The sequence below is a fragment of the Alternaria ethzedia genome (genome assembly GCF_023757985.1).
Source record: "Alternaria ethzedia strain BMP 0044 chromosome Unknown scaffold_10, whole genome shotgun sequence".
Classification (NCBI taxonomy): domain Eukaryota; kingdom Fungi; phylum Ascomycota; class Dothideomycetes; order Pleosporales; family Pleosporaceae; genus Alternaria; species Alternaria ethzedia.
The window spans coordinates 456,732-469,980 of NW_026056203.1; the positions used below are offsets into that span (position 1 = coordinate 456,732).

The 13,249-nt window shown below is 54.2% G+C and overlaps 1 protein-coding gene across 1 annotated transcript; it reads right to left on the reverse strand.

Annotated features, from left to right (window-relative positions):
* Nucleotides 1-7,239: 7,239 nt before the first annotated feature.
* On the reverse strand, nucleotides 7,240-8,426 carry J4E87_005060 (uncharacterized protein; the record flags this gene model as incomplete). The annotated part of the gene is made up of 2 exons (XM_049376677.1): nucleotides 7,240-7,417; nucleotides 7,471-8,426. The coding sequence occupies 2 exons, from the start codon at nucleotides 8,424-8,426 to the stop codon at nucleotides 7,240-7,242; spliced, it is 1,134 nt and encodes a 377-aa protein (XP_049233533.1).
* Nucleotides 8,427-13,249: the final 4,823 nt, after the last annotated feature.

The following is a 13,249-nucleotide window of genomic DNA, read 5'->3' on the forward strand; positions in this document are numbered from 1 at the left end:
TCTCGATTCCATTGGATCACGTCGCGTTGATATAAGGATGAGAATCCAAGGCAATTAGGTAGAAGAGCCAGTAAGGTCCGGACAACGTGAAGGCCCCTATCGCTGACGAGCCTTTTTAGGCCCACCGGACAACAACATACGCCATCCCAGGCAGCCACCTCTTATAAACATGAGCCCCCCATACCTAGGTATATAGACGACTGCCCGCCATCGCATATATCGCATTTATGAAGCTCAGACGGCTGATCCTTGGTCGAAACATGTTACAGACCTGTGACCAAAAGCAACAACGTTAGCTAGCTCTCGTTAGGGGAACCCTGGGCGACGTTCAATAACATACCTGCCAGTCGCCTCACTTTGAAGTGATCGACAGAAAGACCTCGTCTTGTCGCACATCGAAGTACGAACGTGCGGAAGGCTTGCGTGTAGCTTGTGCCTTGTGGTACGATAGGCACCTAGCCGTTCGCGACTTCCCGGTGGATTGGGCCCTCCTACCTTGGAAGTGGCTGCCCAAAAGCTCTTGTGCGCGACTGACAACACGTCACAACAGATGTTGGTGGCCTTGTCATGTTAGCCAGCGCTGTGAGCTATCGATATTGGCTAGTCGCATCCCGTTGGCTGTGTCGGAGAGAGGCCTGTGGGTCGTGATTCAGGTAAAGTTTGGGTCGGCTCGGGTTGCATTCGGCGCCGTCGTCACCCGGTGAGCCCAGCGCCTCACGATGCCAGGGCTTTCAACTCGACCGCAGCATCCTCGACCATCTCTCAACGCCGTCCTCATCGTCCCGGAATGCGCATAGTCACAGAGGACCTTTTCTTTGTTCTCATGCGGGAATGTGGCGAGGTAGTCGGTGCCTGGACGATGTGACGTGGCTGGATTACCGAAGGCTGGAGGAGCATTCCACCCGCAGCATTACCCTTCGTCAACGACAACCCATCAATACATACAACAACACCAAGACTTTTCATCGCAAACGTATACCAAACAACGACAAAACAATGGGACAAAAGAGATGGGCTTGTACAAGTAAAGACTGCGGGTGTGTTCGGTGTACAGATTGCGTCAACGTTATGGGCAACATAGGAAATGGCACTAACGAAGCGTGCTGAGCATGGTGCGGGCGTGGCAGCTTACAACATATGAGAAGCGCGTAGCGCTACATGTATGGCGAGCGAGCCTGTCCCCTCCGTGGGACCGATAACCAAAAGAGAGTAGTGGGGAACATTAAGAGCGGGAAGAAAGAGATAGTCTTGGTGTCGTTGATGCTTTCGGGAAGGTTGAGGGCAGGATGTCGACCCTGTTGTCGATATGGTTCAGCCGGCCCAACTCGACATGTTGCTGAACTCGACTTCTTGGTTTCTACGGGCGGACCTCGAAGCGGATGACCGACGCACGAGCGGACTATCGACAGCAAGCTCAGGATGGTTCCTCCTATAATGCTTCAGTCGAGCATCTTTTCTCTGGAACTCCTTGGCACACGTGTCATCTTCGCACACGTACGGTTGGCCCTCTCTGTGCTTTTGCCTCTTGTGCCTGCCTAGAATGCAAAGTCAGTGTATATTTCACACGCAGTTTTTAAGGCCACGACTTGCCTAGGTTGCCTCTTCGATACTGGCCACTGAAAGCCTGCCTGCAGTCACCCACGTCGCAGTACATTACCTCCGGAGTGAAAGTTGGAGGACCTGTCGAAGAAGCATCGGATGCAGAAGACCGTGTGGAATGAGTTCTTGACAGTGGCACGACTAGGTTGGCTCCATACTGAAAAGAGCTTTCCATGGTCGGTGGGGGCTCCATGGGAGGCATATAGTAGTCGTTGTCGATGTCGATGTCGATGTGAGGGACAGTCCCAGAGGGTGTACAATCAGGCGGAATGTGCTCGGGGTCCGTGTTCTGTGGGTATCCCGTGCCTGGACGCTCAGTAAGGGTACTGTCGAGCATGCTACCACCGCTATAGTCCATTGATGATAGTGGAGTACAAGAATCGCCCATGTAGCCCGAATCCGACCCTTCATGGTCCGTTGTCGAAAACGTCGGCTCTGAGATGTTTTGCCAATCTGGCATGGTCGGCTCCTCAAGAAGATATGGCGAATAGTTCATGCTGGCCGGATAGTAAGGCGACCACGGTGGCTGTTCGGGGTCGCCGTGATTGAGTTCCATATTGACCCCGTCACCCACATCGACTTGCCCGGGACAGGCAATGTGGGTGTGGTAGGAATCTTCACGGCTGACCACGCTTGCGTCTTGGACCATCTGGCTACCAGCGATCGCCTCCGCTTGGTGATAATATCCTGGAGGTTGTATAGGCGAGTTCATGGAGCCATTGAACGCGACACTGGGTACACTCTGTCGCGCGGACTGGCTACTCGTCATCGATATGGACGCGCTGCCTTGCCCATGAGAATGTCTCTGGCGGCTGTGCCAGCCGCCCGTGGCACCGGGTATGTTCAGATGGTAGTGCGACGTGCCAGGGTAGTTCGCCGAAGCAGGGTCCCCATTGCCGAACGACTGTTTCTGTTCCATGCTTTCCTGTTGTTCCGCCCACGCGTGCGACCTGTTGCCTTCGAACACAGGAGGATTTTTATATGATCCACCGCTGGTAAATTGCGTGGCCAGCTGCTGGAAGGATCGTGAGTTGTGGGGCTGGGGCATGCATGGGCCAACGACATTGTCGTCAAGCGAAAAATCATGGCCACCGGCATATTGATGCAGTATAAGTTGGCTACCGTGATCGACGTTCGAACGCCTTTGGCTGCGCCGCCCAGTATGGGAAGGGCGCCGATGCTGGTCGGGTGGGTACATCTTGTAACCAGCCTTGCTCTAGGTAGTGACCCTTTGCGCAAGGAATGCGGAAACCAGTTCTCGGATCTCTCAGAGACTCTATCGTCGATATGAGACACGAATGGGCGGAGGCGTGTGCGTTGCTGGATGGCGTCAAACAAGAAACGACGCGTTGAGATGCGATCCGGAAGCCAGTACAGTCTCTAAGCCGGCCGCGTGAGCTTGGAGGGGACGGTACGAGTGTTGAACGATGCCGGTCTGGTGAAAGATCGGATATGAAGCAACAAGGGAGTGGTAGCGGATGGACCACGTCCGTTGGTGTCGATGTCGCAATGCTTGACTCTACAGCCTTGTCCGCCTTTTTTGCTCGGATTCTGAGATGTGTCCACGGCCGCGATGTATTCGGATCAAACAAGTAAAAGAGAAGGTATTGAAGAAGACCGAAGGTTGTTTCTTGTCGCGCAGGCCGCTTCGAGGGTATGGCGGTTGAGGTCGACGAGCCTAGTAAAAGCGCCAAGCGACCAGAGGGTCGACAACGGAGAAGCCTTTGACAACGCTTTTACTTCTTCGGAATGTCTTGTGTGTGTTGGGAGTCCACCTCTTCACCTCAAGATGAACAATGATGTTGCTGCTGTGGTGTTCCGTTGCTTGCCGCAGCCTTTGTCTTCGACTCGAGTACGATCGGCAGGTATGGCAAACGAAACGCGCGGATTTGCAATCGAGTAGAGGTACGCGATGGAAGAAGAGGAGGAGGAGGATGTATGGTCGACCGTGGCAGCCAACACGAAGGGGCGTAGGGTACTATGTACTCAAGTCTCGTGCTCGATGAAGGACTGTGACGCCCGGGGTAACTATGCAGTTAGCCCGACACGTACGCTGGTCGAGTCAGGGAAGGTTACGTCGGTACTGTCAAGGGCGCGGAACCTCTCTAGCCCATGGAAGCAGTCCCTCGAGGGCTTGATTTCGCTGCGCAACAACACGCATTTCGCCGACGACTAGGAAGTGGGTCCGACGTTTGTTGTCAACTTTTGCCTACTGCCTCTTCCCGGAGAGCAGGAACGGCGCTGCGCTAGCGTCGGTATCTGCCCCTTGGGTTATTAGCAGAAACGTTCAATCCATTACAGCAGGTCGATCGAAGCCGATGGAGACGACAATGAGTGGCTGCGAGCCTCGGAGCCTCCTCCACCGTTTCGGGGCTCAGCGGGCCCAGTGTCATAAGAGGGCACGTTTGGTAGCCAAGTGCGCAGGGCATGTGTAGCCGATTACATGATGATAAAAGCAGCGAATACGGGACTACTGGTATGCGCAGAGGCCCGCAACGGGGCCGACAGCGAGGCTGAACCGACGGTACGTAAAGATCGAATTGACAACATTGGGATCCTGGCCCTTTTGATCCACGTCGATCATCAGCCATCATCCGGCGCCGAAATGGAAAGGGTGTGAATATGCAGTATGGCTTGCAGCAGCTCGTCGTCTATACGCATCCTCTGCGTGGGGCACATGAGCCGGCATGTCTTCTAGGCCCCGGCAAACTCGAATCGCAGATCGCGCGTGAATGGCCACTCCACGAGGGAGGCGATATAGATCAACAACATCGACTGCGTGCTTTCGATTATGCCGGCCACCCGATATATTCTATACTACCTGGAACATATCTGTTGGATCGATTAAGCTTGCAGACGAAGATGAAGATGGGTTGTGGATACCAAGCGCCAGTGGCTTGACACGGTTCACGGTTCGGGTTTGTGCAGCCGGCGGCGCATCACACCTTACCTCTCACCCAAGCACGCTTTGCGCGCAACGCGTGTAGCTTAATCGTTGCGCATGATCGAAAAAGGCAGATTTCTTCCAAAAGCTGAGAACAGTTTGCAAGCTCATCGGCACATCTCCATTACAATGAGCGCTCGAGTCGAGATTGAACTATTTTCCATTGAATCAGCGAGCCCCTGTATCCAGCTGTAAGCCTACTCAGCCGGACGATTGAGCCACCAACGACTTCTTCCAATGGGCCTATGCACCTGTTGTGCCACGATGTCGAGCGGGGATTAGCAAGCACCCAGCGCTTGGCGACTTTCATGGGAGAATGGAAGTGAACAACGAAAAGGGTGGCGTCTTCCTCGCAACGAAACTTCGTTTCTTCCCGCCATTGCCCTTCCGCTGCGATTGAAGTGCTTGGGCCACGCCAACGCGATTCTGTTCCACACGGACTGTCGCTTGTGCGAACTGCGCGTTAGTCCGACAAGCGAAAAAGTAAACGTGGGCGTCAACCCCGCACAGGTGCGTGTCTGCAGAAGCAGTGCGTATTCCATCGCGGCAGCCGCCAAGTGGGAAATAAGATTGAACATCTGATAGCGCGCACTTTTGCCCCACCATCTACACGTGATGTGAGGCTCTGCGAGGGCGCGCGAATAGAAAACAGCACCACCATGGATTTTGCGAAGGGTTTCGGTACCCACATGCCGTTGAAATTCTATGGACTAGCGGGCCGATACGATACGGTTTCGGCACGACGGGAAACAGACCATCCGATGTCTGTCACTCCACGCCGCACACTTGCAGCCAAGCTAGTGCACACAAAGTGAGACGAGACGGGCGCTATCACTCTTGACGTCTAAGGCAAAAGGCCTTGCTTTCGTCGTCAAGGTGCTGACGCATCGCATCCGGGCCGTCATGCAGCCCATCCTGCCATGACACGGCTATCACAGCCTCGGAGAAATCACCATTATTGCCCTTTAGTCTCTAATACGATGGCGTCCTGGATGGCTAACCAGTATACCGAAGACCTTGAAATGTCCCCGGAAACGCGGACAACATAGCCCTCTTTTGCTAATGCACGACGCCCGTCCAGACGGAAGGCGGACACAGGGCAGTATTGCTCCTACTCTAGAGAAACTTTCCGACACATGTGGTCCACCATCACTTGCCATATTTGTCGTAGCTCCTGCTGCAAGATGGAGGAATACGCCCCGTCCCAGGGACATTCAGCTCTGCAAGGGCTGGTCATTTATCCGCCGCAGATCACCAGAATCCACTTCCGCGCAGACGGGACTCAAATCAGCAGGCGGCAGTCACTAGAAGGGGTGGTGATGTTGAATGGTGTTTCTCTTTGCTCGCGCACAAAGTCGCTTGGCAAAAGGATGCGGAGAGAACCCCAGTAGCAGCCCTTTCAGACACGGAAACGCTTTATCCATACCGCTGCTCGCCCGCAGATCCATCATCCAACGGAGCTTGGTGACGAGTATCTCTAACAGTCATCTCGCATATGCTATGATCGGCGTCAGCCTCCCTCTTGAAGGATTCATTACACATCACGCGTGCTCAGAGCACCCACGGTACGACTCCGCCTACACGGCGGTGAAAGCTTCACCTGTGGCATATACTTATCATCCGCTATGGTGATCGCTGGTGATTTGGAAGCGGTGGATGCGTTGGCATGACCAGTACAAACCGCGACGGTTATTTTCGTAACCATGCTTCTGACAATTCCACGTCCCAAAGCATCGGGAATAAATCAGCCTCAAGGGCCGGCTCAGGCGATGCCCATCAGCGGCCCACTACACCACAGCATGCAGCAATTACGCCCGGGTACGGCATAGCTGAGCATCTGCGCACTAGATGCCGGACCGACTGAACTTAAATCGCTTGGAGGACTCGAAAACACTGGATGATAGCGATTTGCATATTGATCGAAACCCTGCAACGCGGTATACACTGTACATGTGATCTGTCGGTTGCGCCCTCTTGGGCGCCCACGCCCACGGATACAACGGCACCGCAGCGCAAGTGGCAAATGGCAGTCATCTGATGCGACCCTAGCACCGAAAGATGACAAAATGGCGAAGCTTTGTTGGTCTCACTGGTTTTGCTGGGCTCACGAGGCTCCAAGGGCGAAGGCCTGCAAGCGCCGCCACGTGGGACTGCTGCGAGTTGTTATCCTGCCGTGTTGAACGACGAGCATGCTGCTTTAACACCCGCATCTGGTACCCAGCATGACAAGACGGGAGGCCTAATTGAGCTCACGCCATTCTCCGTCATGTTGGCTTTAACCGCACTGGTTGATATCTCCGCAGAGCCGCATGCCGCTTCAGTCGTTATCTCCGTTGTCTGCGTTGGCCTACCCCAGATCTCGGAATACTAGGTTTGGGGCCCCTACTAGGCTCCAGGCTCCTCACTGGCACGTCAAATTGGGATGTCACAGTGGCCAGATGATTGGTCGCGTACATCCAGAGTTACATCTTGATCATTACACTTCTAGCTATGAAGTTGAAGACGCGCATATGCGCTGAATTACATCAAGAGCGCCCCAGCGCAGTAAGAGAACAACCAGTGCGCCCTGAGTAGGGAAAAGAGAAGATGCCGCAAGCAGCTGTTCATACCACCAGGGTAGAAGAGACCCCAGCTCTCGATCTGCACTGCAAGGTATCCATCGTTGCAGTCGATCAATATCGTCGTGACTGGCGCAACTACTTCGTGCGCTTCTTCGGCATTGCGTCCAGGATACGATGCTTCTTCCATTCGTGTTTGCGGGTCGCATCGGTCCGCTTGTAAGCCTTTTTGCAGACACGGCACGCGGATCCGACTACGACAGCAAGTGGGCTATGAAAGGCAAGGTTATGCCGTCGCAGGTTCCCTTTTCGATACCTGTTGTCAAGTCAATACCTATGCAAGAGCGAAATCGAGAGGGTGAAGCTTACCTGCCTCGAAACGTTTTGCCACACTTATTGCAATGCTCTAGCGGAGCATCATTCCCGTTCTGTTCCAGAACCTCGCAGAATTGAGGATATTGATAATCCTCAAGCTCAACGAAGTTGGTAGGCGGTCCCTGGTTTCCTCCAAAGCGATGGGCGTACTGCAGTGATTCGGGTTGTTGAGATGTGGATTCCTGACGTTTGATGTCTTCATCTTTAGCAGCATCTTGTTCATACCCGCCACGAAAATGCCATTGCTGGTGCTCGGAGAGTTCGTAGGTACCGAAGCGGATACCGGTGGCGTCATGCCGCTGCGAACGCAGCTCCGGTAAGCACTGGCCTAGTGCAGGTGGTGATTGGACACCGGGAACGTGCGACTCATGGTTTGCAAGACCAAACGGTACCGAAGATCCTAGCGGGCCATCTTGTCGCCCATCAAGACCTTTTGCTGGCTGCTGTGCGATTCCCCGGAAAGACTCCGCGTGACTAGCTTCCAACGAAGGATGACTCCAGTCTGTGTCCATTCGAAACGACCTAGGCAAATCGAAATCGTTGGGTGGGAAACTTTCAAGAGGCGATACGGTGCTAACGGGGCGATTGGCATTCGAATAGAATTGGGCGGAGCAAACGCCGTTGACGTCGGGTGTGACAGGCGATACGGGCGATGGCGATGACTTGTGAGATTGCCGCCCGCTGGTCATACTGGGCGCTGAGACCGAGTGGTACTGGGTGTTCAAAGCCCACAGTAACATTGGCGCGTCGGCATTTGTTGGTGAGCGTCGCACGGGAGTCGCATCGCACTCGTCAGTCTCATTCAGATCTAAGAACGACGCTTGACTCGTGTCAGACTTGAGAGAGTGGTCCTGGGTTCGCTCCATAAGACCTTCCAGCTCAGCGAAGACATGGTCTCCTTCAAGCTCTGGAGCAAGCATAAGCCTATCTGAAAGCTCGTGGAGCGGCATTGCAGGAAGTTCACATCCGTACGGACATCCATAAGGTGGAGGAGCCTCGTCGTGAACAGCTTCTGCATACTGTTGGGGATCCATCCGGTAAGTTCGTACTGAGACCCGGCAAAGCTTTCGTAAGAACGTTCGGCACCTGGAGACTGTGGTGCTACTATGATTCCTTGGATGACTTGGGACTGATGAGCCTTTGGTGTCGTCAACTGGCACGGCGATGGTAGAGCGGCTGCAAGCACATGAACCTGTGCTTGGCGTCGTTGTTTTGTCGGTCAAGCTATGCCGAGATGTCGAGATGCTGAACTCAATCAGTACAGTACACTTCAGCTGAAACACCAGCCACTGATGGGATCTTGGACTCACGTACGTAATGCTCCAGCGACGTTTTGCTTCGATGTGAATGAGCATATTCGGATTGCGGGGGTGATCTCGAAATTATGTGGCAAAGAGCATCCGCAATACTGAAGGACTTTATTGAGTCCAAGTACATACAGACGTCATGGCCAGGAGGAATCGTGTAAGTTCCTTCAGGACTGCCGACTCCCACCAGGACCGCGCGTTATGAACCGGCGGCGCGACAAATGCCTCCAACCCGGAAGCTCGATGCCATTGGAAGGACAACCCAGGAGCCCGATACACCATGTCGCTGGCAGTGGCCTCGATCTCGAAAGATCAAAAGAAGGCAAGAGGTCTGGAGGACACTGCGTCGCACTAAGAAGCCCTGAACTGTAATGTATGTGTACGAGCTTGTGGACAACTCAAGCAACGACCAAGACTAGAACGCATCCCAGCTTCGACACTATCGACGTCGAGTGATTGGGTACAGATGAAACGCTCATCTATTCTTGTTGCCTCAGGCCCTTGGATGTCTCGGGCCATCCAGCTGGCGTAAGTCCATTGGCTACGTCGGCGAGCCTACACATGGCAAGAAAGAAGGCGACGCCAAGCGTTGGTTCCGATGTGGAGGAATAGGGTCGTCGGTCATAGTCGAAAAGGGCTTTACCCTCACCGCAATCCAGAACAAGAGACGGGCAACAAGGATGGCGCTAACCTTCGGAAAGTGAAGCGGGGCTATCCCTGGACACCGGCGGCGAGCGATAGAGTATGCATCCCGGAAGCAGTGTGCCGGCTACTTTGATATGTTGTTCGCTGGCGAGTTCGAGAGTCCGGCAGGAACACGCGGTGTCGTGAGCCAGTTTCCGTGGCGGGCGTGGGGGTTAATTGGTCGTCGAAACCGAATTGGTAAAGATGCGGCTCTGTTCGCAAAAACAACGGGGAACAACATCGAGGTTCTGGAAGCGCAAACTTCGTCAAGAAAGTTAGAGGCATAGCTTCAGATATATCCACCTGATGCTCGGCCTTCGAAACTGTTTTCTCTCGACAGCACAGCCGCAACGATGGGGCCGACGGATTGCCAATTCAAGAGTGCACTACAGGGCAGAATCTTCAGAATCAGCCTGGGAGTCTGCCTCGAGAGCGAATCTGAGCCACACTGTGGGTGCTCCAGCGACTGCCGACCGGTGAGTCTACCGGCTTTGATGATCGCCAGACGAGCCTGTAGTCTCAACAGATCTCAGACATCGGGAATACGTACTACAAGCTGAGTCACCAATGACGCCGACGCATCAGGCCCCCAGCGAACCAGCATCTTTCCAATTCGCACACTTTGGGTATAGATCGAGGCGCCAATCAACGAAGCGGCGCTTCACAAGACTTTGGTGTGTCCTTCAAGCGACACGTAGTGCTCAACACCACACATGGACGGCTGGGCGAAGAGACGAGGGCGCGAGTCAGCTAGAAAGAGGCAGACGGCACGAGCGTTCCCCCTCCAGTTGCAGCCCATGACAAGTGCTAGAGCGATCAGTGCGGTATGCATCTACTTGCACGGTAGCGATTCCCCCATCCGCATGCAGGAGAGCCAGCCCAAATCGAGCTCCAGCCCTAACGATATCTAGGCAATGCCAGGGTGGTATCTTACGCGTGTCGCGGGCGGCCTCCAGACGCCATCCATTGCTGCCCAACTGCACACTCTTAGCGCGCAAAGTCCTCCAAACCGAAAGGTGAAGCAAAGCTCGCAAAAGATGCCGAATTGAAGACGAGATCGCGAGAGCTCTTTTGCTACGACGTTCCAACCTTGGCACGTCAAAAGCGGGGGAACATGGGACACGTTTTGACGCGCGCTAGTGCGATGCGTTCCGTGCCAATCGCTTGCCAAGATCACGTCACTTCCCGCTCCATCTCATCTCGATCCCGAGGTCGCGTCAGCCGGAGCCGACGGCCGCAGCAACCAATTTCGTCATACAATGCCTTTGTGCAGGCACAATGCGCGATAAGCATGCAGAAATTTCGGATCTGACCGACAGATTTCTCGACCTCGATATCGCGCGTCAGGACCAATCAATTCATTGATGCAATCGCACCTTCGACCCGGAAATGGATCCGGCCTACCGTATAGCGTATGCATCTGACAGATTTCTAACAGGCACGACCCTGCTGGAGCAGGTTCAACTCCAACTAGAGCCGCATCAATTGGGACGGGGTCTGCAGCTTACGCCCCGTTCAAGCGGACCGTCCTCCAACCGTATCACCCGCATCGAAACATCCACCGTGCCCTCCGCCGTGCCCTTCGTGCGCGCCCCTCAAAGTGCCAATGACTGGTGACTCGCACCACACGACGCTCTCTCCGACTGGCATTAAGCGCCCATGACAAGTGTGCCCTTTACGTACTCGGGTCCGATTGCCTTGTAGCCTCATAGCCGCATCGAAGCTTGATTCCGCTTACGGTCGTGTCCCCCACTTTGCTGGCTGCGTGGCATGCCTCCCTCTTAGGCGCAACCGGCACCGCTTCATTGCTTCTGATCGGTAGGAACGATGCATGCAGAAGGTAAAGCACTCACCTACCGACAGATTAGACAAATGCTCCGTAGCTATAGCAATGGCGAACCCTGCAGTAAGATCGCCGCTATGCAAAACAACGACACAGATATCTACTGACTCACACCTCCTTGGTCAATCGCGACAAACTCAAATCAAACGCGAGATGAGCTGAATGAGTCCTCAATTTCTGGACGCGCGTTACATCGACGCCTTCACGGAGGACTGAATACTTCATTGCATAAGCGCCTGAGTCCTTCAACGATCAACTGGCTGTTAGAACTCCAACGCACGACGGCGCTCATCTCTTGGATATTGGAACCAAGCCGATATTAGCACATGTCTCACTTTCTCCATGCATGCGTTTCCGGTCACCGAGTCCTTCTCGGCGACTAAATTCCGGTGAGTGTAAGCGATGTTGCGAGAAATCGAGATCGGCGTACCGGTGAGTGGTGAACGTGTCAGCTTCACGGGCGGACGACTTTGTGAGCAGAATGCGGCTCAACCGAGGCTCGGAAGTCGTTCGGGATGGAGATGGGTGTGGAAGAACACCGACACATCCACAGCAGTAAGAGCAGCAATCGAAGTTGACTTCGAGAAGCTTTAAATTTGAGATTGCATACCAAACTCCAAAACTACCTGCCTGCTAACGCGCTACAAAAAAATCGTGTACAGGTACAATGAGACAACGACTGTGCCAGACAGTCTAGATGGAAGGGTAGTCGCGAGCTGAGGGCAACAAAGCCCACCAGCCAACGAGGCTGGAGTGGAAATCCTTCAACATCATCATGCGTGAGAAATAATACACCAAGTGCTGAGATAGTAGGCTGAGGTGAACCCAAAATGACTGCCGAAAAATTGACGCCTGGGGCTGGAACCTCAGCCGGTCGGCCCCCACTCGCCCTCAACAACCATAGACATAAATATAAGGAACCCAATTCTTCTCTCATCCTGTATCGTACCGTCGTGTTGTCATTCAATCCGATGTTCAGTTACTTCCGTTAAATCGTTGTTGTCCATGTTGATGAGCGTATGGGTCGTACGGCCTGTACTCCTCATACACTTCATCCCTATCGTACACCGCACCGTCACGTCTGATGTAGCCGACGGCGTCGTAGGGCCCGGAGCGTTGGGGCGCAGTCGAAGCGGAAGGATTACCACCAATGGGAGGCTGGTACGGATCCGGCTGCGCACGGCGCTCCGCCGACGAGGACGCGTGAGGCGGCGGCGATGAGTGGAAGTCACTCTCGGACATTTGGTAACGTTGAACGCGCAAATGAGGGGAAGAGTGATCTGTCTCGAACTGATATGGACCGTTGGAGGCGCGAGGTTCTTGGACTTGACGTCTTTGAGAGGGAGGTGCGGTGGATTGGGCTTGGTTGTCTGCCGCGCCGTTTGCGTACGCGTGGTAAGACCATGATGAGCGTTGCACTTGTGCGTATACGGAATCGTTTCGTGGATCGTAGCCGTTGCTTTGTGTAGTTGGAGTAGATGCGCCTCCTCCCGAGGTAGACTGCGTCTCGTTAGCGGCGAGTCTCAACGCATGCAATGAAAAGATCTTACGTTCGTGTATGAGTAACCACGAGAGCTGCTGCTACGGCCGCCACCGCCGTTACGGCCTGAACCGTCAGTGCTACCGCCAGAGCGACGCTGTGATCCGCTCATCCTGTCTTGAGTGGACTAGTTGGATGCGTGAAGACGTTGTGTGTAGCGAGTGACTGCTGAAAGCGGAGTCAGGGAAGGGAAGGGATAGCCTAGATCGAGAGATTGCGGCTGAAGGATGCGATCAGGTACAGGGGCGTGTGAGACGTGGATGAGCTTTAGGCCAGTCACCTGATGCGTGGCGGGTCAGTCTGGTATCAGATAAAGATGAATGATGGAGGAGTCTGAAGGTCACTTGGAGTGTGAGCGTGAAAGGCGGGAGTGAGAGAGTGAAAGCGGGCACGAAGACA